Source organism: Poecilia formosa, unplaced genomic scaffold (assembly GCF_000485575.1).
Source record: "Poecilia formosa unplaced genomic scaffold, Poecilia_formosa-5.1.2 Scaffold77, whole genome shotgun sequence".
Classification (NCBI taxonomy): Eukaryota; Metazoa; Chordata; class Actinopteri; order Cyprinodontiformes; family Poeciliidae; genus Poecilia; species Poecilia formosa.
The window spans coordinates 523,684-549,832 of NW_006800016.1; the positions used below are offsets into that span (position 1 = coordinate 523,684).

Below are 26,149 nucleotides of genomic sequence, written 5' to 3' on the forward strand. Positions count from 1 at the left end.
AGGTAGAAAAAGAATTAGTTTCATTATAATTTTCTTCAGCGCTACTTGCTAATGGAACAGAGTTACTTAAAGCAGACTCCCTCACAAGTTGATTATTGCGCTCACACTGCCACACTGTTAATGCATGCAGCACAGTCGACTCCTCGGTTAAAGTAAAGTTGCTTACATTTGGAGTCAGTTTAATTTATGGCTGGACAGAATAATAGAGAAAGTCTGATGAGGAAACACTTCTCTAAGCTAAAATGATAATTCTCCTTTATGAGGTTCTTGCAATGACTGAAAGAGAGTAACAACCACTTCTGAAATACCGTCACTGATTTAACACCAGGCACAAGCTTTTTAACAACAACTGTGAAACCTGATTGGTGTTTATCTGACTGGTTTAATCTATGCTCATGAATAAGTATCATCTTCATAGCAAAAGAAATTTACGCTGTCACTGAGTGACCATTTGCACAGATTTAATCTATCTCAGGAGTCAATTAGTTACACTGGCTGCTATGTTTGTATGCTGATTGGAGACATCTTAGAATGCAATCATCATCGCTCTGTATTGACTCTATTAAACTGGAGTGAAATTAGAATTTAATTGAAACTATATGTCATTGTTTCCCAATCCTGGTGCTGAGGGCGCACCTCATCGAGAGGAAAATGTCGCAGCAGTAGTTAGTCAAGAGGTTTTGTAACAATTGGTTTAATTGCGCAATAATTCAAAGCAGCTATTGTTAAGCAAGGGAGTCTTCAAAACCTGGAGAACTGGCTGCCTTCTGGACTGGGATTGGGAAGCACAACTGAATCTGAATTTAAATCTGTTGTGAATTCAAATAGAAATATCCTACTTAGTTGGACAGAGATTGGAACCAGATGGTTTTTCTCTGATTGGCTCTGATCTGTGATCACCTCACAAAACAATGAAAAATCTTCAGTAAAACAAGATGTCCTAATTATAAAATTAAAACTAATACCCTCATGATATGTTGCGTCTCTGCCATATGTCTCAGTGAATGAAGATAAGCTGCCTTCGTACACATTTATGAATGTATTTCCATGAATAATGAAATAATCAGCTAAGATAAATGATCATGAATTTTTATTTTTTATTTTTTGGTTGAAAGAAATTCCATGATACAAGTCTCGTACACAAGCATACGGCCACTTCAACTGTGACAGATGCTACGGAAATATTCCTATAATGACCCAATATTAGCATTACTTAACCTCATGTAACACCATGAAGATGTGAGTTCCACACCGTTGATCTCAATGCCCATGCGCTATTCAGAACAAGGCTGCGTTAAAAGCAGAACACATTCATTTCCTCATTTTAGGACATTTTTACATAGAACGACGGCTTTATGTTGGATTTAAATTCACCACATCCCTCAAAATACTACCAACAAATCTTTTTAAGTGTTACATCTTTGCAGAAAAGCATAAAATCAGTAAAATCGGGATTGGCACATCAGAACTCAAAGGACATCAGAAATGGTCTCAGCCAGGAAAAAATGTCTTCTTAGAGTAACCAGGACTTCATCACAGTTGGTTAAAAGTGGAAGTAAACAGCTTTACTGTGTAGTTCTAAAATAAGATGATATTTGTTGTAACTTTGTGTAACACTAATACATTTGTATAAATTAATCAAATCTGCTTGTTTGGCACATGGCAAAGATCATCGTTTTGGTTTGACTTCTTTTCAGCTATGCATTGTTTAGAGCTCATCAACAGACGCTGCAATTATAATCACTGCAAACTCCCCAGGCCTATTAAAAATGGCATCTGGTTTTCACATTCTGTACATCTGCACATGGACAAACAGGTGACCTACCTGAACCTCACGTGCATGGTAGGCTATGATGAGGCCCAGCAGGATGACTGTGGAAAGGCTGATCAGACACTTCAGGGCCAGAGAATACATGGAGCTCTGCAGAAAGACAAAATACAGTCACTAGCATCATTAACGACATGAAAACAAATGGACGTTTGAGAAGGAATTTGCTCCGGTAGTTTGGTTGTAGAACTAGACGAAAAAAAATGGGAAAACTTAAAAACATAACTCGAATTAACATTCAGATGTCACACATTAAAACAGGAAGCTGAAGTAAAGTGGAACTGTAGTGTTTGACCCATCAATATCTGTCTGGAGTCAAGAAGCTTTAAATCCTCTGCTTGTCTGGTTTGATAGTGCTTATAATCAATGCTGTGGGGAACTTCCAATCAATACACCTCATAGCACTTCAGTGGCTTCTTCTGGGCCCACCAAGCTCTCACTTAAAGCTTCATGTGGTTATCACACCAACGCACACAGAAACCCTCACTTGAGCATTTGTGTAAGACACAGCAAAAGAAAGAAAAACCACTGAGAATGAATGAATGAATTCATGAAGCCAAGTGCTACGATGCTAATAACAAATTCAAATTTAAGTTAATTAGACGCTACAAAATGCCCAATGAACAACCTGTAGTTGTTGGTTTACTGACTATATTTACAGAGAACAAGAAAAAAAATCAGTCCAGCAAACGTACGTATAAAACTCACCACAAACTCTATGCGTGTTACTATTTCAACTGTTTAAACATAGTCTGATTCTTCAGATTTTAACCATTCAAATATATACAAGTAAAAATAGGGATCTGGTTGGGCTGATTTAGTCTGGCCACTGCACTTTCCCTCGGTTACTCCTTCCTCCTCTCATCCATTTTCGTCATGCATCATGAGATCTACAGAAAGGCATGAGGGATTACCATTCGGAGCGCTGCTGTCTGTCAAATCGTTGGACTCACATTTCATCAACACCACCAAATAATTTTTTCTATTGCACTTTTATCTGTTTATGGTTTTAAATGTTACCTATTACAGAAATGTTACTGGCTGAATTGGTTTCAAATCTGATGTGCATAACTAATGTTGCACTTTGTTTTTAAATGAGATAGTCCAGGTCTGCATGGCAGCAAAAAGGTTCTGGGTTCAAATTGCAGCCCGGGTTTTGAATGCTCTCCAGGGGCCGGCAAGGGGTTTCTCTGGGTACTCCAGCTTCTTTCCACAGTCGAAAAGTATTTCAGCTGTTAAGTGTCTCTCTAACTTGCTCTTAGGTGTGAGTGTGTGTGAATGGTTGTTTGTCCTGTGTGTGTGTCTTTGTGTTGCCATGTGATCTACCAGAAATCTGGACAGGGTGTACACCGCCTCTTGCCCAGTGACGGCTGGAGAGAGACAAGCAATCTATCTCCAGAATGGATATAGACTGAAACTAATTATATTGTAATTGTTGTTAATTATTGCTACATACATGCCACTGATGTATATATATCATAAATGGTAAATTTAGAGCTGCATTGTGTGTATTCATTAAAATAGAATATGCATTCTGACGAGTCTCGTTGGTCCGTTTCAAAGTACTTTTAAAAATAGCAACCTTTAATACGGTATTTAAAATACTTTACATGAAACCTACATGTCTATATAAATGTTTCTAACTGGTCTGATGTAATATTCTAATCCTGAATGTGTTTTCATTACCGTTAAGTGGAAAATCCTCATAATGAACAGAAATAAAGCCGTTGAAACATCAGTCTGTGTGTAATGAATGGATTTAATGTTTCACTTTGAGATTTGAGTTACTGAAATAAAAGAACTTTTAAGTAATATTTTAATTGATTGAATAAAGTAATTAAATAGGAGCTTCTCTATTCATTTAAACCTGGTCAGGAGACAGAATTTAATTTAAAAGTCAATTTTTGATGTTGAAATGCTTTATCATTTCTTGGGTCTGATACAGACAATAATGGATAATAATAATAAGAAACCAAACCAATGTAATTCTGACCCCACTTGGAAATGTGTCAGTAAGTTTTATATTACCATATTGTGCAAAGAAGCTATATTTATTGGGTGTAATCCAGAAATTTATTTGAAGCTCATGCCAACAGATGCCAGTAATATTTAAGGTCCAAATGTTAATATTTAATAATACCTCAACAAAGTGGTTTTAATTGGCATCATAAATATGAATACCTTTTTTAGTTAGAAGGTCACTGTTTGATTTAGCTCACATTAGTCATACGGCGGTTCAGATTAATTTCTTGGCCACTATTCTTAGCTATGTATTAATATGCATGTGGTGATCGGGTCAACTGGACAGACGCCTGAGAATATCGCGCTACACTCACACAGACACTTCAGATTCATCTCTGGGTCAGATCTGTAAGCTGAATTATTGGCATTAATAAAACCCTTCAAAATACCTTTGACTTTAGATCCTTTCTTTTCCCCAGAGGGAAATTCATTTTCGTGGCACAGCATTGTTTAAACAAATACATTATAATTGGAAGGTAAAGATAAATATTCTAAGCCCAGAAACATTGTATTTTCTTATTTGCTCAAAGTAATTTTGAATAATTCCTGATTCTCATGAATGCCTTTCCCACCAGTTTGGTGGGAGCATTTGGAGAAACGTGATCATGCTTAGGAGGGCTTCAAAGTCTTCCAGAAAAGCCTGTAGTTTAAGTTTCTACTTTTGGGTACAATAAGATGAAACAGCTGTTTTTGTAGTAGTAAAGAGGAGGGAGGTGTCTGCAGTGCAATCAGAGTATTTTAGGGAGGAAGTGGTTGGTAAAGAACTGAAACAGTCAGTGAGTAGTGTGCACAGAAAAGAGTTTAGCACACACCCTTGTGGTGCTCCACAGTTGGTTGAGAGTGCAAATGACTTGGGCTACATTTGCGTTCAGAGGAAGTTAAGAAAAAAAAAAAAAGAACAAATTGCAGTTGCTATAGTACCACATATGAGAGTGGGGGATGTTTTTTGGGAGATGAAACCGTGTTGTTCAGATTGTCTTGGAAAAAGTCTGATATGGGGGATGCAAATGAGCATATGGGGCGCATTTGAACGTAGCCATAGTTATGCTCTGGCAAAGCTTTCAGAAATGGGTAAAAAATTAGTGGGCATCGTAAGCGAAACAAGAGAAAACCCTGAGTTGCAAGTTTTCAATCATCCGCTAACCCTGTGTGTTTAATTGCTCACGGAAGATGGATAGTAGGCCACATGTGTTCTCCTTTTATCGTTGTCAGACAGCAACAATGGCAACTGTTTTCCAGACGGGCGATGTTGTGGCAGCTCAATGAGTGCAGGAGAGCTGTGAGTTCCTGAGACCTTTAGCGTTTATAGCAGAGCACTGTTATTAGCTGCTGTAAAATTAATAATAAAAAAACAGCTTAGTTGACAGAATGTATTAGTGTGCCACTATTTATCAATGCTCTGCTTTTTCACAAAAAAATTGCATAAATAAGCTTGCTAATGATTGAAGTTGTCAAAATGTTTCAAATGGTTTTGCTGATGAACCTTGCAGCAGTCAATATTGTAGTTTCTACCTGCTAAGATGATTCATTTGTCCACATCGGCTCAAGGACTCGGTTTAGAATTGCAAAACGAAACGTGTGCAGGCACAAACAACCTCCAAAGTGCATTCATCATTACCTTCAACAAGGTCGGGTTGAGCGCTGCAGCCAGATAACCCCACGAAGACAAGATCCGCGCCACCTTACGACTGCTACACTTCACATCAGATACGTCTGCGGGTTTTTGAGGGGAATGCTGCTAAGCATTCATCGCGGAACGCTCCGCACGGCATTTTGAATTCATAACAATATACAGCATTGTGGGAAATAGGAGTGTGTGTTGCTGTATTTACTCTGAGTCTCTCTGGACTCTTCTTGGCCTTAGTAGCATTAATTTAACATCAAACAAACGCTTAAACATACAAAGAGTCGTGTTTGCTAATCCTCACCGAGACCCTTCTTTGAATTAATTTTCTCCCATAATTATTCAAAACAAAGAATGCGCTCTGCAAAATGTTGCACAAATTTTTATTATTCATATGATAAAAAAAAAAAAAAAAGCAAACAAAAAAACAACTTGACGCCTCCCATTTGTTGCAATTAAAGTGCGGTTCTGGGCCAGCGCACAACGCTGCAAAAGCCCCATCTTGTTTGTCCTGCATCAATCTCCCTCTCCGCCGCTAAAATCTCATTTGTACTCTCCGAAGCAAACTAGGTGCAAGGGAAGCCGACGCTGTTGTGCTAATGAGAAAAATGCAGGTTTTCAGCTTTGGCTCCCAGCAGAAGCAGCATATCTGTTCAAACATGGTCACACTGGCTGGGCTGAAATGTAGCTGGCTTGGAGTTCACGTCATTTCTCTCCCTGCTCTCATTCTTCAACCACCTGTCGTCTGCGTGCTGTTCCTTCTTTCATTTATTTTCAAATCTGCCTATTATACTGTCACTAATGTCAAGCTTCTGTTTTTTGTTTTTTTTATGCCACGATGACAGAAAACATTTAATTCCATCAAGAAAAAGGGGCAATGCTCCTTTGCAGTCGGAAAAGAAGCACCTTGCAAAAGTACTCATACCTAATGAGCCTTTTCAGATTGTGTCATGTTGCAACAAGAAACTGAAATGTATGAACCAAGATGAATTAGGGCGTTATTATAAAGCGGAACAAAAGACAAATGACTTTCAAAAATAAACAAAAGTTTTGTGCACATGCCGTGTTGTTAACTTTGATATAAACGTTGTCAACCTATTTTTCTCTTGGGTCATGTCTCTACCAAGTTTCTCAAGAAAGTGAAATTTTTCCCATTGCTTGGTTGAATGTGGAGCGAGTGGATGACAGTTTTCAAGTATGAATTTATGTGACTCTAACTTGTGACTGTACTTTGATATTTGTGCTGTCTTAAGGTGTCATGCAGAAAGGCCTCTGAGGCCTTCACAGAAAAGCTGTATTTATATTGAGATTCAATTACACACAAGTAGACTTTACTTACTGTAGGCCCTTGATGCACTGGTTGTTATAAAGGAGTAGCACGGCAAGAGCAGAAGACAATATATGCACATAACATTTCCAAATATGCTTGAAAACGTGCAGTTTTTTCCGCTTCACAATTATTCATCACTTGATTGAGCTGGCACATAAAACCCAGAAATCTTTGTGCATGTAAAGTGAAATAAACATATAGAAACACAAGCGATATTAACACTTGCAACACTCTGTAGCCAATTATATGGTCGAGCAGAGTAAACGAATGTCAGCGCGAATCTGTTTGCATGATTGAATTGAATTGACTTTTTGTTAAGAGCCTTGAGATGATATTTGTTTTGAAATGTCTCTATATAAATAAGCTGAATCGAATGTTGACAGTTCCAGGCTCGCACGCAGACAACACGCGTGCTTTTACGCACAATGAAATCTGGTTATCCTCCTTTCATATCTGAGAATTACTGATTTTTTTTGTTTGTTTGTTTTTTTTTCTGCATCTGCTAGCACTGTCACATTTCTGTACCCAGTTAATGTTTTATACCATTTGAAATGGTTTATTTGTGGTCTTGCTGAGAGAACAGGGGATTAGGTTAGCATAAAGAGGAGAACCAGCTGTTCTGCTGTGTGCAAAGTTCAAAAGCTTATCATCTACCAGCGCCTCCAAAAGCCACTAATTAATGACAGGTTGTGGTTTCACAGGCGGATTTAATGCCAGAATTTTTCAAGGGAGCTTTCCACTACATTTTTTTAGTCTTCAAATGTATACCTTGTGACAGGATATTACCAAGTCTAATTACTTCGTTTCATCCCTTGTTCCCGATGGTGCTATTTTAAAACCTATTTCTAGTATGGTCACAGTTTAAAAGCTACATTATGGTAGTTAGTACTAACTGTAAAAACCTGGTAGTCAAGAGATTTACAGAGAAGTGGTTTCTGTCAGACAGCATAGAGGTAAAGAGTAAAATCCTAAATAGGCCAGGTTGTCACATGACAACAAATAACCGACAGTCGTGCATGCTTACAACTGCTTACAGCCAATTCAGAAGCGCCGATCTATCTGACACGCATGTCTTTGGGTTGTGGGAGGTAACTGGTGCACCTGGAGAAAACCCACGCAGGACTAAAGAGAACATGCAAACCCCACATGGAAAGGAAAAGTGGCCCCAGCTGGTTGCCAAGCTTAAACCAAGACCTACTCGCTGTGAGGCAGCAGCGGTAACAACCACGTCCTCGTGTTGCCTCGACATTCATACTGATTGGACAAATTACCCTGTTTCTACCTGTTATTACTCCAGTTTGCAACCATAATGCTGTGCCACACTTTGACGAAAAAGAAAACAACGAAAGCTTTAAACTCAATCGTAGACATGAAGTCTAGCCTCTTTTTCATAAAGCAAAAATGTGTAAATAGTTGATTAGTAATAGCATTACATCTGTTTTCACATGCTGCCTCTGCTGACCTAGTTTGTTCATGGGATGGCAGAATGTGGTGCACTGACCCAGCTGTGCTGAGACATTTTACCCTGGATCTCTAGAGGTGAAATTTATTCACAATTGATTTCCTTTTGTCAATGAAACTGTAGATAAAATGTCATTAAACTGGAAAAGCTTGAAAATATATAACGATGTAAGTAAAAATTTGATTTTGTTAATTCTAAACTCTGTTTATGTTTTCAATCAAGCAAGATTATACAACTGTGTATATTTTTATACAATTCAAACACATTTCTAATTGATAGTTAACTATTTTGTATGTTTCCATTTGTATTTTGACAATCTCTTCGGTTATAAGCCCCAAGTCTGTGAGGTCTCTTTGCCAGCACCCTAATCTTTACCTCAGGACTGTGTATTCACACAACAGCATGAAAACATCAGCCTGTACAAATGGCAGCCATTCTTGTTGAAAAAGTTCTTGTTTTATTTTTTTAATCAGTACTATGACTGTATAGATATACAGTTTAGATTGACTCAGATCAACACACATCTGACTTGTTTAAATAAAGTATACTCTTGTTTTTATTCCATTTTGAGGAGTGGCTAAGAGAAATTGGCCTCTGTGTCATGTTCCACTTACACTCTAAGGGACACACAAAGTCATCAATTACTTATTGATGTCTGAGAAAATTATCAATAATAAAATTTGTTCCTGTTATTTAGTTTATTTATTTTTTATTACTTGTTATTGATGCCAAAACAGCCAAAATGTTTATATCTTATTATGGGATTGATTTTTCCAAACCCGTATGTTCTCAGGATTTTTTTTTTTTTTATTCCGAAAATGATTTATATTGAAACTTTACAAACATATTTTTATAAAGTTTAAAGCAAACCATGCCTGAAATAGGAATCTAAAAAGCAGTGACGCATCCAAAAGGAAAAGTCTTATTTATGAAATGAAAAAAGAGGCTTAATTTCACTTTCTTCACTTAGAGTAAAAGTCTTGATACTCGAAGCTCATAATCACGCTCTCTGTATAAAAGTCCCGAATGCAGCTAAATCATTGCTAATTCTTTGACTCGCATATGCTGGAGTGTCTGCGGTGAATAAAGGATGAGACTGATGAGATGTTGTTCATCAAGATAATGGACCGCTACTCCCTCTAATTTTGCAAATTGCGATTTTAACCTTTTTGGTTGAATACAGATTAAGCAAAGATGCTACGTGCTAGTTAGCGTCAGCAGTTCTTGTGATTACTGTTTTCTGCTTGGTGTAAGAGGGTACACATAGTCTTGTCCAGATCCTTATCTGACTCTAGGGATTCAAGATAAAATGATCAAAAAACAGATCTAAATGTAAATATTTAATATGAATATAAATGTCAAATAAACTAAACACACATTCATTGTTTGCCAATTTGTCTTGATTTCGCATTAGCTCCTGCTAACGGCGCTAGCTCCAGCTGATACAGCCAATCACAAGCAAAATATCTGCTAAAACAGATATTTTGTATATAACAGCACATAAAATTTTTTTAAGGCCATTTGCCTTAATCAGTTCAGAAACCTTAGTCAAGTAATATATAGAATCAAAAGGCTTCAGAAAAATCTGTTTTACAATAAATAAAAAACTAATGATTTTTTTTTTAATTAAGCATAATAGGTGTTTGAAGTTTTGTTTTAAACCATACAGATTGTAGAACCTCCTGTTTTACCAATCTTTGCTCCAGATCTGTAAGTTAATAAGATGCAAATGTTTTTTGTTATAATTTTCAGACTAGCTAAACTCTTGTCAACAGAGTCTGCATCTACTTCGTAATATTTAGGATTCTCAATTGATGAACAGTTTGTCTTTTCAGAAGCACTCTGAACAAAACCATATTTTCTTCTTAAGTTTTAGAGTGACTGTGAGCATGAATGTTAATAAGCTGTTTGAGGAGGAACAAAGAAAGCCTTCAACAAAAATCTTTAATAAATATTGACTAGGCTAGATAACAAATGTAACAGACAAAACAGATATTTATTTTTTTAAAAGATGAAATGCTTTGAATCTGATTCAGACAGAGGCAAGAGATGGGGCAGAAGGATGTTTACCACTGTGTTGCATCACCTTCAGTCTCATCTTTAAGGACACACTTCTTTAACACATGCCGTAGACTTAAAAGTGAAATGTTTCCCCAGTTTTTGGCTGATTTAAAAAAAACAAAAAAAAACAAAAAACTGGGACGATGCTTGGGTTTGTTGGATGTCCTGCTCTCGCTTGGCATTAATAGATACACCAACTGTGTTTTCTGAGCTCGTGCATTTATTTCCATAAGTGAGTTTGTCTATTGTTGCACTGCAAAATGCAAAGACGCCAGAGGATTTGAGGATCACAGCCATTCAGTGGAGGCTTCAAATCCTGTGCCTTTTGAGTATTAGACTCTTTTCAAATTCTTATTATTTATAATGACATTAAATTCAAAGTTTCTGCACATTTTCAGATCAAGATTTAATATTTTTCTAGATTCTATATAGATTTTCTAGATCTGAAGTTCTTACTCTTTTAAAATTGAATTTAAAAATACAGCCTTTACAGTTTGTCTCAATTGCATTGGCATATAATGAGAATTCAAATGTTCATCACTGTTAGATCCACAACATTCAGTCCTTTGTGAATGTCACATTAGCAGATTCTCTTCTCTTCCACAAAATTTGCAGATAATTTTGGACATGCATCCATTGCTTCCATTTATTTTTCTGCTGTTTTATGACATTATAATTTGTTTATGTGGTGCCAGTCAAAGTGAAATGTATTTATGAATGCTGAATAGTCATTCCCAATAGAAATAAAAGTTTTATTGATTAAGTTATGGCATGCAAACATGTGGAACTAGTTGCCAAATCTGTCAATTGTGTGTATTTCTTTAATATTCTTTCCTGAAGATGTCTCCTAGATTGAACAATTTCTCTCAGGTGAAGCTCTGTTTTGACAGATGTGATTGTTTACAATTGTACAAACAGTGTATCGTGCGGTCTTGAGATTTTCAAGTGGTGTCTCCAAGATCTGATTTTTTTAATTGGAAAAAAAAAGAGTGAACTGTGACAATAAGAACATGACAAAGCCATTTGGTTAACGTCTTCATAAATATGACTTTTAATTTTGATCACACGTTTATTGACATGAATACTTTTTTTGTTGGAATTTTTCAGAATAAATTATTCATTTTGATCAAGTGACACCCTTTTGCATTTTATCAGGTGGGTTTGTGTAGTTTGACCTAATTGTTTCGAGAAATAAACTGGCTGTTCTGTAGATGTTGATGGACGGATGGTAGCAGAAAACATTTGCATTTCAGAAAACATTTTCATTTCCAGAGTAAAGCATGGAAACACAAACATTGTTCCTGTTAGGATTTGGGTTTTTCTAGGTTGATTTGAGTTTTTCTGTGTTTTAGATTTGTGTTCTGAGTGTCTCTGTGTCGTCCTGTCTACTCATTGATTAGTGTCACCTGTTCCTTGTTTCCTCGTGATTGTCTCCCTGCGTATTTAACCCCACCTGTTGTCTTTGTCTCTTGTGGGTTCCTAGTCTATTGTTCGGCGTGTTACGTTCTTGCTGCCCGTTGTTCTGTTCAGTGGATTTCATTATTAAACCATCATTCATCTTCATCCTGGCCTGCCTGCGTCTTCCCTCACCTCACCAGACCACAGATCATGACAGCTCCATACTCCATTTCCTTTCACACATCCACACCTGCAGAACATGTTCGGACTGTTCCAGATTAGGTAGGAACTTAAATGAGTTTTGTTTTTGTTTTTGTTTTTACACTGTCCAGTCTTATTCCAGTGCCCCATTCACTGCCATCATTTAAATAACAAAAATGTTTTAAATAACAATAAACATTCTGTTGTGCTCTTTTAAAATATCCTTCAGTTTGATCGGTAATCTCTATTTTTCTGAAGAGATTTCATGCATCCGCCCAACTTTTAAAAACACTGTAGTATATTTATATTCCCAAGCATGTGCATTTGTTGTTATAACCATGTGGATTTTCCTTCTTACCCCAGTTGTGCGTAAGTGTGCGATTAGCATGCATCGATCACTGACTTGGTGGACAGCATGCAGAGATAATGAGCTTTTTCAGCTTCTTTAGTTTGGCTGGAAGGCAGCCACGCATCTGCCTACACAGACACAACTACGCATACACACACACTCACACACACACACACGCATGCACACACAGGTAGGATCTGAAGGGCTTTCCCCAGCCGTCCCCATAACAGCACTTACACAAATGCAAAAGGCGATGCTCTGCACATGTCGGTTACAACACATGACTAGCAGAGATAAGTCGCCTGGTGCACATGCTTATAATGAATATCAATGACCATGTGTGTGTGCATGCTAATGACTTAGCCTTGGGATTCTCTCCTGTCAGAGTGATGCCTTCTTGCAATCAGTCTCCAGGGAAACAGGCAGTAGGCAGAAAAGCGATTGCACCTTACGAGAATAAATGCACACACACACACACACACACACACTCACGCACGCACGCAGACCACACACACACACACACTTGACTTCACTTTGGAATAAGCTATTACACCCATGCACACTCAATTAAATCCAGAAAAAGAGCGATGTGAGCGCTCACACATCAGCAGGTGCATCCATGGGTTTTACTTTTGACAGAGCTGAATACAAATTGACACAAAGACAAACACACTTCACACATGTGCACACACACAGGAGATGGTGTACACACCATGACATGAGTGTTTATGTTGTCGCCGGATGATGCAAGTTCTAGCACACCCATGTGTACCAACACGCTCACACGTACAGACGGAGGGAGCCTTGTTATGCAGGAAGAAATGGCGATATTTATACCTACTGGTGGTGAGACTTAAGGGATCTGAAGTCCCTAAGAAGCGAGCGAGGAGGGGAGCGGAGACGGTGGGGAGGCGAAAGGACAGAGAAGTGCTGAGATGGCTGATAGCCCCTTTAAAGAATATGATGGCAGTTCAATTCCCCGATCATCATCATCATGTACCGCCTGAAAGCAGCACACAGCCGCAGTAAGTGGTCAAGCAGAGAAAGGTCCAGGGAGGTCCACCAGTAAATGCCTGCCAGAAATGTCACAGATTGAACAGCGAAGGCGGTGATGGAGGGATGGCGTACGAGCAGAAGAGGGGCATGTGAAGGAGATGTAAGCCGACTGAGACGGCAATGACCCCCTTGGGGAAATGGAGACATATTTAAGAAATACCAGAGGGAGGGAACATAAACACTCACTTTAAGAGACATGAAAAAGGAGAGGGAGCGAAGAGAGGACGTGGAAGAACACCGCAGTGAATGAATTGGACAACTGCATTATGTTTTACAGTTGGTTTTAAACTAATTCGTGGCTTTTTTTTTTTGTTTTTTCTAAAACAGTTTTTGTCAAATGAGATGCCATTCGGAAACAGAGGAAGATGCAAAAATAACAGCAGCTACACCATCAGTTTTAATGCAGAGCTGAAGAGTCCAGAGTCAGTCCTCAGGTTATAATGTTTCGGTATTTCCCTGCTTCAACACACCCAATGAATGACTCGAATGAATGAGCCATTAATTTGCTTAACACACCTGAATCAAATGAATTGGCCATTAGCAGGTTGATAACATGCTGGGGAGTCTGCTGGTTTGGAGCCGGTACACATCTAAAATCTGCAGGACATCAGTCTCTGAAGACTGCAGCTAAACACTCCTGATGTACAACAGAGCTAAAGCTCAGTCTCAAAGAAATGAAGGGTAAAAATGAATCCTACATGTACTGAATGTGTCTTTTTCTTCCTCATCATCTTCTCTTTAAGATTAGATTTTGACCCAATAATCCTCCTTGTTTTGCTCTAGGTCACCTTTTCATTGCATTTATCCTCTTCATCTGTCATTTTCTTAACTGCTACACTTTTGTCCCTCTTTATGGCCCATTTTCTTACCAGCTAACATCCTCGTCCTTCTTTGCACCCACCGTTAACTTCACCAGATGTCCTAATTTCTCTTGACAATGCCTGTTCATCCAAATCGTCAATCTGGACGACTCCCTCTCAACCCTCTAAATGACCAGTCATCCCATTACAGTCCCACACATCCTCCTCATCCCGCCTTATTTCTCATGTCATCTTTCTCTCAGTCCATTTTATTCCGCTCATTCTCCTCATTCCTCTCACAACCACTTTTCATCCCTTCAATCCTTCGTCTTCCTCTACTGCCTCGTTCCCTCTCATTCTCGACCTTTACAATCAAATTTAATGCCACGCCCTCCTCGTCAGTCTTCACATTCCTTCTTCTGTCTTTTCATGCTCGTCATCCTTCTTTTTTTGCCTATTTAATCTTCTCATCCCTCTTTGTGAGGCCTGTTAATTGTGCTTATCTTCCTCATTTCTCTTTATGACACCTTTTTATCCCACTTTTTTCTCCTCAACCCTTTTCACCACCCCTTTTCTTGGCACTCATCCATCCTCATGTCTGCTCTTCAACCGTCTCATCGACTTCATCCTTATTTTTTATGATCCACCTTCATCTCTCCTTTGCTCCTCATCACTCTCTGCATGACCCCTCTCCATCCCACTCATCTCTCTCTTTATAACTTCTTTTCATCCCTTCTTTCTCCTTATCCCCATCCCCCTTTCCCTCCTCTTCTTCCTTTAAAACAACTTTCCATCCCGTTCACCACTTGAACTTTTCAAGTGGTGAACTTTTCAAGTTCACCACTTGAAAAGTGATGAACTTTTCAAGTGGTGATGAAAAGTTCATCACCACTTTTCTTTCTCCCGGACAATCAGGAGACTCCCCAGATGAAGTTCAACCTTTTTGCTCCATCTATTGCCTCCCCCTCCCTCCGCTTTGATTAAACCAGTAAACTCCCATCGTTGTGCCACGTCGCTTCCTGGCGATCTGAACTCAGTAGACGCAGCTGTGCTTGTCGCTTGCAGCAGCTCCTGTATCTGTTTATTAACGACTCCCTTCCCTGTTTGTGCTAAATATTTTAGCTGCGTCTCCAATGAGAGAGTGAAAGACGTGTGCATTTAGAAACATATCATAATGCAGTAGCTACATTAAATATTAAAAACTACTCAGTGTTAGCACTGAGACAGAGACAGGACCAGTCAGGTTATAAAGGCAGAGGATATTATGTACTTTATTTCAGACAAGTGGAGTGTCACACTTAGTTGCTGTTTACCGACTCCAGGTGGGTTCCTGAGCATCACAGCTAGTTTTGTTTTTATTTTATTTTATTTTATTTTAAATTCTGAATTTTTTCCCATTCATTGTCCAAAAACTCAGTGTTATATCTCATTCAATATGGACGCATCCCCGTAACTAGATCCGGACCTTGACCTTTTGAGTTGTTAAATTTATTGCCAACATGCACTATCAGGTAGCCAAGCAACAAAAGAAGAAACATTTAACTGAAAATAAGTTGCTGTAGGTGTATAAATCATCATTACATTGATTTTTTTTGTCTGTTTTGTTTTGTTCTCAGGGCGAACAATAACTTAATGCTTTCTTGGCTTGGTCATATAGAGGAAAATCTGGTTTAGCTGGGCGTGATGCAATTATTCATCCATGTCAGCTGCCGTTGGCTTGGCTTCTTCCTCAGAAGCAGAAATAGCCAATCGGTCACTTTGAGGGAAACATGTACTGCTTCATAACAGCTGTTTGCATATCATGTTACGCTCATGAGACATTAAACTTATTCTCAAAATAAAAAAAAATGTAGATTATTTCTCCCCCGCAAAAACACAGCGTACCGAATGCAACAGTTTGTGATGCGTGTGCTGAGCAACATCAAGTCCAGCTCATACTCCCACTTGTTAGCCCGTCCCGTGCGTCACACATGTGCAAAGTGAGCGCGCTGACGATGTGACAGGTGTGGTTGACAACAGCTGTGCATTCTCTCAGAATAGCCCGCGTTGCATCGCAGGCCTGGAACGGGGTGTGGAGCCAGTCGGCTGAACTGACACCGCCAGGCGACGTGCTAAGGTCCAAAGTCTGCGAGATCCTTGGTTGCTCTCGCACAGATTTCCCCCATATTCTTAAAATCAATAACGGATGCCCTTACGTGAAGAACTGTCCTCGCGTAGCTGTTAAATACCCACAGAAATGTGCAGAGGAGGTAGCAGGAGATGTAAAAGTAAAAGCGCCTGGAACTCTTAACATGTACAGTGCAGAAGAGAACTTATAGAGAGAATATAAAAGGCTCTGCGCTGCTCTTTCATCTTTCTGGCTTTGTAAGTGAAAAGTCACCATTTTGCCTGACAGCAAGTTCAATTATTCATGCTGCCTGCCGTACATGAGAACAGTTCTTTAACCTGCGACCAGAACTCATCGAGCGGATCTCGTGTCTCGGTGCTCGGGCTTGAAGACGGAGGCCACGAAGCAGCGAGTTGGACACTGACTTCAGAATGTGCTGATGGAGTCGGAAAAAGCTGTTGATACGCTCGCTTGCAACATTCGCAGTCACGAAGAACGTGTCCTCCAAAGTTAACCTCTCTCGCTTTATCCATCCAAATATTCGCTCCGCAAAATCCAGCCCACCCCACTCGGTTCCAGTCTTATTCTTCGTCTCTATTTTTGGGAGCAAAATCGAGCAGCTGGACCTCCTGAAGAGAGCTCTGAGAGATATGTACACACCGGCGGGAGACTGTACACGGACACTGTTGTCAGAATATGCTGTAGGTACAGGTGCAACTCGGCGCATCAAACTATCATCCACAAGTTATTATTCATTAACTCAATTAAAAAGTTGAATCTCGTACATTAGATAGTAGTGTTTTAGTAGTGATGGCTTACAGCTAAAAGCAAACCAAAATTCAGTTTTCAGAAAGCCTGAATGATATATAAGACCAATAACAAAAACAATTAAAAAAAAGCTATGATATGGCAAACAATCATGGGGGAAACTACAGACAGTAGTCAAGCAAACAGTCATTGACATTCTCCACAAAGAGGCTAAGCTACCAGACTTCACTGTAAAGAAGACGGGTGTTTACAGAGTCCTGTATGCAAGCATGTTAGCATAAAGTTAAGAGGAAGGAAAAAAATGTGGTTAAAAAAAATCCAAGTCTACCAAAAAAAAAATAATTAGAGCACTCCATTCTGTCTTCTGCCAACAAATTGATTTCAATTACCAGCTGGACTTCTGCCTATACTACCAATGGTACCAATACATGGTGACCATAGTGTTATAGTGCTGGATTCACCAGCAAAGTATTAAAAGGAAAATGAGAAACGCAAACTGGGCTTCCTGAGAACCTCAGCAGAGCCACAGCCTCAAGCGTTGCGTTCATATAATGTACAACACACGATAAGCTGATTGTTGTAGAGATTAAAATTTGCAGAAATAAAAGCATTAAACATACCACTGTGTAAAATAAACATGTGGAACATATGAATTTCACTTTGTAATTAAATACTGAATCAAAATACATTTTTTGACTGAGATTTCTAGTTCGCCGAGATGGAGCCCGAAGGGTTTTTGCGATGAAACCGCTTACTAGAGATCGGACTTTTCCACACCGCCTCAAGAAGTAAATATAAAACACAAAATGCAGCCCAAACACAATCAAATAAAATCAGCAACTGTGAGTTCATGTATCTGGGGGTGGACAGTCCTTGTGTGGGTGAGTGATTTTCAGAGATCAATATAAGAAATCATTCAAACCCTCAGACGGGTTTCAGCTGAACGAACGTCTCTCTACCTTTCTCTGGGCTCCCTTCCCATTCGTCTCTCTTTCCCTTCTCACTTTCATCCCGATGATTGCCATCCATTTTTCACCACAACAACCGGTGGGCCTCTGTCCTTCTCGGATATCTAAGTGAGTGTTTGAGCTGTTTGATGGTCCTCCAGTATCTGCTGGACTGAAACCAAATCAAACTAAAACTAATTGCCAGAACACATTTAGATGTCTGGGTGCTACCCTGGAGAAGGCTTTCCTGAAAACTTTGTTTTTTTTTTGTTTTTTGTTTTTATCCTGCTTTCCTTGAACTCCACTCCTAACAAGAGTGATTATAGATTATTCATTAAGGTGACAGAGCTGGCATTACCCTGCTCAAACACACGGCATCTCCATTCATTTGTTTTGATAGACAATACTGCCAGTCTAAGACGGGCCGCATTGATTGTAGCTTAAGAACCTAAATCAGGCTTTTCATTATCGCCTTTCCTTTCTTCTATCCTTCCACAGACTTTCATTCTCACTCAGCCGCTTCTCTCTTCCGATCACACTCCCCCAGCTTGACGCCCACTGCGAGAGCAGGGAAGCAGAGGGAGTGGGAAAGTGAAGCGAAGTAGAGGAAGAAAAAAAGAATAATGAAAGAAATACAGGAATAAAAGGAAGCCCGGATAAAGAAACGGACAGGGATTTCAAAATAAAAAAGAGGGGACAGATGGAGGAAGAGGACATGAAAGTGCCGGCCATCTCCTCTGAGAAGGACGACTGCCGGACGAGAAGCGGGGAGAAAAAGACAAAGAGGAACTGAAAGACAAAATCAGGCCCATACGTTTTCATTAATAGGAAGACACTGCTTTTGAAACGGTGATTTTATTGCAGCAATGGGGAGGAGAAAAGAGAGAAACTTGGCAGCACAGAGCAGGCAGATCCCATCCCAGAGTGCCCAGTACGATAAATTGGAAGCCACACATGTTGAGAAAGGGACGCGAAGCACGCCTAGCATCTAACCGGCTACCTGTAAATCAGACACACACATGACGCCACCACATCTTTTTACATGATCAATGATCCTTCTGTGACAAGCTGTGGAAGTAATGTTTCCGGCTCATTAGATAAAGAGAACCGGCCCTCTGTGATGTGTCAGACCAAAAGAGAAGGATGGGACGAGGGCAGGGATATCAGGAAGGTGAGCACAAGACACTGGGAGGCTAACTAACACACATACACACCCAAAATAAACACACAAGAACAGCCAGGGGCCAGTTCAGCTTATTACACTGGCCATTACACAGACAAATGAGATCCTGGCCTCCTACTGATTATCTGCCCTTCATGTCCTTTGTGTCGTTGCATCACATCACCCGGAAGCAGCTACTGTCAAGCTTGGTCGTTACGGCGCACAACGCTCCTCCAACGTGTGTGTGCAGAGCCGGTCTGACTGTGCGAAGAGTTACAAGAAGCTACAAAGTGGTAAATATGGCCGCTCACTCGGGTGTGTTAAATTGGCACTATATTTTTCTTGTCAAACTGAAGTGTGTCCAGCAAAGCGCAAACCAGTCGCTGTGAGCTTGTGATTTTGTCTGGTCAGGTTAAGTCTAAACTAATATTCTGTGCTCTGGAAATCAAGGTGAGTGCTTTAAATTGGACACCCTCTGCCCATGTAACACAAAAATTAAAGTAATTTCAATTTGGTGTTTTTTTTTGTTGTTTTGAGAATGAATCTTAGTGTTGGAAAGCTTGTTGTCTGCTTACAATTGTAAGTCGAGTTGAGATTAAGGATTGCACTCATGCAATCGTGGCAATTCCACATCATCACAAACTGGGAACTAATGCATCCTCCAAAATAACAACAGTTCCCCCAATACTGCAGGGTTTATCAAACACACCATCCACAACTTGGATGCTGTGGATGTTGCGTTAGTGGTGTTCTTGACCTCGACACCACTAAATATTTGTGGGAGCATGCTGTCTTTATGCCAGAGTGACAAACTTGCAACAAATGCTGCTCTAGGAATGGCATGCCATTCCACAGCAGTGTGTGACCGAGCTGTTGACGAGCACGAGGAGGGACCTACCACTACTTAGATTTGGTAAACAAATAAACTGCATTAGAGAGGATACTCAACCCGACTCAACTCAGCTGCTCAACCCACAACATTACAATTATCATTTGAAGGGGAGTAAATGTGCTTTTTAAGAGTATAAGATTCACTTCCAAGATTTCCTGAATTTGGTCTTGAGTTTATTCTTGAGACTCCTGGTTTGAAGTAAGAAGGAAAGCAGTTCTTGTTGACCCAGTGAGCTAATGAAGAACACTTATCGAGCTGAAACCATCCACACTGATTACAGATTTGTGAAACCTTTGCTTCATTTGTGAAGACAAAATTGGGCGTACTTAATTTCCTTAAAAAAAGAAAGTGGCTAAAGGCCTCATCTTGTCAGCTAAATGTGTCTTTATAACTTGATTGTTGACCCATCGAGATGAGGGTACCCTGGATGGTGACTTTCTCTGCAAGACCCAAGAGCTCCAGCTCAGTTCACCCATTTGCCAATTCACACCTCCAGTTATACTAAGACTTTATAATTTTGTCTCATTTTACTTTCATTACATGCCTTTGAAACAACTATATTGACTAAACTGTACCGTACTATTTTAGTTCATTTGTTTAGCTATTTAAGTATCTGAGATGCATCACAGACACAATTAATTATATCAATTCTCAAATGTCCTGTAAAACATTCCTTGCACCCTACTTTAAATGGCAGGTAGCAGATTTTTCCACTGAAAAGTTGAATATGAAATGACCAAAGTATTGAAATGACAAAATTACATCACAGGTTACTTACAATACAAAAGGAAAATAGATCAAAAACAATACACAGTACAAGAAAAGTTAATACTAGAGATTCTAAATAGACCTTGGCGAATGCAACTACAAACATGATGTGGGAGTTCAGTGGAATATTACCAGGGTTGATTCTCATATTAAAGAAGTATTTCAAAAGTTTTGCATCATGTTTCTAGAAAGCAAAATGCGTAGGAAGGTACTTAAAAGGAAGCCACATCTTCAGCATATCAGCTGTTCATAAAGAATCTGGGCTTCTGCAGGTTTTAAGTATTTTATTCTTCACCACTTCATATTTTTGCAGTTTTGGTCGTTTTGTACCAGATTTTTTATTTATTTATTTTTTTTTCAGATACAAAAATGAGCCATCTGCCACAAAATATTAATTCATACCGGCGTTGGGAACAATTTGTCAAATTGGCAAAGCAGTGAATTGACACGGAGCCGGTTTCAGCAGATACCAGGAAGGCTGAATGCATTACAGCAAAGCTGCTCTGTTCTATATCTACTGCGCCTTAGACCTCTGCCTGTTAAGGAACAAGCTGGGTTAGGGCATTTCTGTAACCCTTAAGACATCTAAGAGTTGAGGGTAGGATCTACATCCTCTAAGGAAAACATATGTTGGACTTTTCCACCTAGAAGGTTTTTCACTAGAACCTTTTTTTAATCTTTATGTTTGGCATTTCCAACACCTGAGAGTCAAGTGGGAGCCAAACCATTATAAATATCTCATTTGTTATTTCACTGAACCTCCCCTTGTTTCATTCTTTGTTTTTATGAAGGACTGTAGTCCATTGAGACAATTTAAACAAACGAATATATAATTATTCTTGCAATAAGAATTACTTCATTCTTTATCAATCCTGATGCTGATCTCTGTTCTGTACCATGGGCTGAAAAATGGAAGCTAAACACAACTTTTATAGCATCATTTATTAACCAACTGGATATATTAAAAGACCCACAGTGGTACAAGACTGAGTCGGGAACTGAAATTATGGACTCGGTGTAAAATACAGACGATTTCAAAAGAAACACCTGCAAAATAAGTAATGGTCATCTTTTCTTATTCTGATGCTAATCCAAGATTCAGCAAAACGTTTCCAGGGTTTTGAGTTTTTAAATTTGATTGTTAAAAAAAAAAAAAACTAAACTCAGAGGAATTTAGCTTTGCTGGCTAAGCGGGGAATTGGGGCTGGGATAGTTCCAGGTTTTCAGGACTAGAGCCAGGGTTTATCTCTGTGGAAAGACAAAGAACTGGTGCTTGTACTACACTTGTACCAGTTAAGCACTGGAACCAGTTTGATGGAAAAGGCCCCATAGAGACTGATGTTTACACTCAACAATGCTAATCATGCTAATTGCGCTAAGTGCTGACATAAAATGCTAAAGGCCATTTACAATAACAAATCAGTCATTTTGTCTTTATTTTAAATGAATGAAACCCTGTTTTCACACTGTTTTTCTACAGACACACACAGTGTGACATTGTCTCTGCTCCAATGAATGAGCTCTTATGGGAGAAATACTAGAAAAGAAGGTTAGCTATTATAATATTTTTCAAACATAAATTGTAATTGGCTAAAACTAGCATCAGTGCATTTTTGTAAGACACATTATATTCTTAAAAGCAAATATAAGAGGAGCTTTTTATCTTTTCATGCTGGTTGACGCCATATTCATGTAAAAGACATATTAAGAGCTTATAATTTATTTGTATATAAATACTTCCTTTTAGTCTTAGAAAAAGGACAAAAATTAATGTTGTGTCTAAAAATCTGCATTAAGGACCACAGGTAATATATATATATAGTGTGCACAGTCTTGTTAGCATTATGACAATATTTGGCTTGAAAATGTTGGAGGTGCTATCTTCGGTCCAAAGTCTACTTTCTGATGTCCAGACATTCAACAGCTGCTAATAATTTCTTTTTAAAAAAGGAATTAAAAACATAACAGTACACAAAAAATGATGCTCACTTATCATGAGACAATTTTTGCTGATTTTGACTAAATAATTTATTTGGTTTTCAATTTCTTAGCGATCGTGTTCACTCGCCTCGTTGAAGGAAAGAATACCAATCATACCAGCCCACAAAGGAAACCCTTTTGGTATTGCCTTCTAATATTTTGCTGCTTTGCAATGTGTGTAACGTACAATTTTTTTGTATGAATTTCCTCATGTAATCGGCAGTAACCTGTCTGACATTTTGTCGCCATGTGAAGGTACATCATACTCACCTTGTTGTACACTCCCCACGACAGCTCAGTCTCAATCACCATGACCACGATGCCAAACATCCCGAAGATGAGGGCGTAGTCGCTCAGCCTCTTCCTCTTCTCGAACAGCGCCCTGCGATGCCCCAACTTATAGCCAATGTTTTGGTTCTTTCGTTTTGGGGCCTTGGAGGTGCTGCCCCTGGCCCCGCTGCCCGTTGCCCCGACCCCTCCCTGCCTGCTGCCCCGCTCGGACTGTCCCCGCCTACTCTCCACCAGTGCATGGTTCTGGTGGTAGATGGACATTTGGTTGGACGTGGAGTCAGTGATGTCATACCCTCGTCTGGGGTACGGCGAGTCTTCTTTGGAGGAGATCACAATCTCTGGGGGGCTCTGGATAGGGGCTTGGTGAGTAGATGACTGGGTCTCTGAGTAAGTGGGAGGGGCGTCTCGCTGTCTGTCATGTCCGCCAGTCGCCGTTGCCCCGGCAACAGCCGAAACGCCACCCTCTTTGGTTTCACTGCTGCTGTCCGATTCGATGAGGTTTCTCCTAGAGGCGCTGAGGCGGCTCAGGGGCTTCATGACCCCACCTGTGTACTTACAGGAACTCATAGCAATCTCTGTGAAGGGGTTACTGTCCCTGCGGTGGACAAGTGGACTGGCCTGTCTGTGTTTGCTGCCCCTGTCCCTCTCCCTCTCACGCTCCCTGTCCCTGTCCCGCTCCATGGAGGGCGAGTGGGAGGAGTAAAAGAGGGCATTATAGACTGGGGAGTTGTCTCCACTCAGGCTGTGCTGGGAACCCAGGCAGGACGAAAGAGGGGTACTGGTGGGGTGCAGGGCATTGGGGATGGGCGGAGGCAGAGGCTGGGCTCCGGAGGAGGACAGAGGTAACTTAGGGAGGGGCGCCGGAGGCAAGTTGGGCGTGGCGGAGGACGGCGATGGGGTGCTGCCATTCAGGCGATCGATACTTGAAGCTCCTGTGTGGTTGGAGTGGTTCGATCCTGGCTGGTTGCCAGCCGTGGAGGGATGGGATATGCTACCCAGAGGAAGGAGGAAGCGCTGGTCCTCATCCTCGCTCCCTCCTAGCAGAGCCATGCTCAGAGAAGGGGGAGGCTCCATAGTCAGAGCTGTGGCCAAGCACCTGACTGCAATTTAACACACAGGGGGGGAAGAAACACAAACAGATGATGATTAGCCACTTTTTTCTTCATGCAACACAACAGAACAACAGACAAACATGAAAGGGAAGGACTGAGATCAAAACGAATGAGGAGCAAGTCTCTAAATGTTGGGTGTGTGTGACAAAAAGGGCCAATAGAGTGCAGTGAGGCGGTCATAATTTGGAGGAAATGTTATTCCTTTAGTCACATTTGAGTCAGCTGCCCAGCCAGCCACTCTCTCAACCCTCAGTCCCTCTGATTCCCGGTGTCTCCTTGTTCTCTCACATCCCACAGCTCGCCCAGAAATCTCTCCCATAAAATGTCATCTGTGTTACACTGATGTTGTCAGTCAGGAGGAGGGGGGGTGAAAATCCTCTGGCTTTACCCCCATGAAAATCAGATCAAGCTTAGAGACTCTGAGGATAACAATTTCACATCTGTCAATTTGCCTTCGCAGGAGAAGCGTGGCTGCAACAAAGGCTCTGTTAACCATAAGTTGGCTGCGATCAGCTGCCGGCGACTGATCAAAATGCAATAACCTACTTTCAGTATGATATAACCAGATACCTTCACCACCCCTCCCGTCTGTTCCCCCCCCCCCCCCCTTACCTACCTCCGACCTCTTCTCCCACGGTCCTTGCCCCCCAGGTTAGGTGCGTTCAATCACTGGCTGGTTGAAAAACAGGACCACCACACTTTTTCTTTCTCATGTTGTCAGAGCCATCCCCCTGATCTTTTTTTTCCGCTCCGTCTCCTCTCAGCCCCTCCACAGGTCCTCGTCTCACCAAAAGAAAGACAAAATTTGCGCGTCGCTTCTTCGCAGAATGAATGAATGTCTCCTCCTCTTCCTCCTCCTCCTCCTTACTTTGAATGTTCAGTTTGTTTCCCCCAAAACGATCATCGCGTATCTCTCGGCGGTACCCATTTCTATCCCGCTTCAGGGAGAAGATGATGATGAGGAGGAATAATCCACTGGTGACTGGATTAAAATCGGGCCAACCTGTGGCTGCGCGTCAACGAAATGTGCAAAACGGAGAGAAACGGAAACGGGGAGAGAAACTCGCCCGGGTGTGATTTAATAATCCAAAGATGAGCAGTAAAGACTGTGATTAAATATGTGACAACAGCGACTGTAACACTCAATCCCCAGCTCCCCGTCTCTCCGTCTCTGTCTCCCACTCTCTCCTCCAACTTCTCTGCGTCCTTTCTCCGCCTCCAGAGCCGCCGCTCCTTCCTCATTGGCCGCTGAAGCGAGCGCAGAAAACAGGTGGCAGGATATGCGCGCGATGTGGCCGCCGAACGGATGTTTAATTTATTGTACCCTGGTTATTTCTGGGTAATTATTATTTTCATTGGAACCTCAGAAAACATTATCCATATGGCGATGTGGCATTTGGTGCCGTTGAGACCACATTGTAGGCGAGGACCACGCCTTTGGCTGCGTATAACACCTGTTATTTATTTTTATTTTATTTTATTTTATTTTATTTTTTACTGGTTTTACACCAGTTAAACTTGTAAAATATACCAAAACTTCTGTCCCAGATGGCCAAGCTGAGCTTCTGGCTTTGAAGAAATAGCCAAGCAGTTTTTTTTTTTGTTTTGTTTTTTGTTTTTTCCCCAAAATAATGGGACAGCTGGTAAAGAAAAGAAAATGTTCACTATTAATCTTATAGAAAGACACGTAATTAGATTCTGTCGTGATTTCACGCTAGTTTAAATCAGTCAACATTTGGCATTTTTCAGATCTCAGATGCCAGCTTATAATGATGCTTGCCTGCGAGCTCGGACTCAACATCTCTCCCTGTAGGAGGTGGGCCCACTTCTCGGTGACCTCCTGCTGCCCTTTGAAGCAGAGACTCTAACAAGCCCGGCTCCAGGAGAGAGCCCCAAAAAATTCAGATGAGATTTTAGAGCCCTTTGACTTTGCTCTCGTCAGAGGCCATAGTTCACAAAGGGGAACATTTTAAGTGCTAGTCCCTCTGATT

General features: G+C 40.4%; 1 protein-coding gene across 1 annotated transcript in view; it reads right to left on the reverse strand.

Moving 5' to 3' along the window:
- Positions 1 to 25,364, reverse strand: part of LOC103140789 (small conductance calcium-activated potassium channel protein 2-like) — an 80,078-nt gene extending 54,714 nt beyond the window's left edge. Inside the window, exons 1-3 of the mRNA XM_016673417.1 lie at positions 24,775 to 25,364; positions 23,026 to 24,146; positions 1,826 to 1,921 (exon numbers count right to left, since the gene is read on the reverse strand). Of these exons, the coding sequence (XP_016528903.1) occupies positions 1,826 to 1,921; positions 23,026 to 24,120 (1,191 nt within the window). The 5' untranslated portion in view covers positions 24,121 to 24,146; positions 24,775 to 25,364. The remainder of the gene's footprint in view (positions 1 to 1,825; positions 1,922 to 23,025; positions 24,147 to 24,774) is intronic.
- Between the last annotated feature and the right edge of the window lie 785 nt (positions 25,365 to 26,149).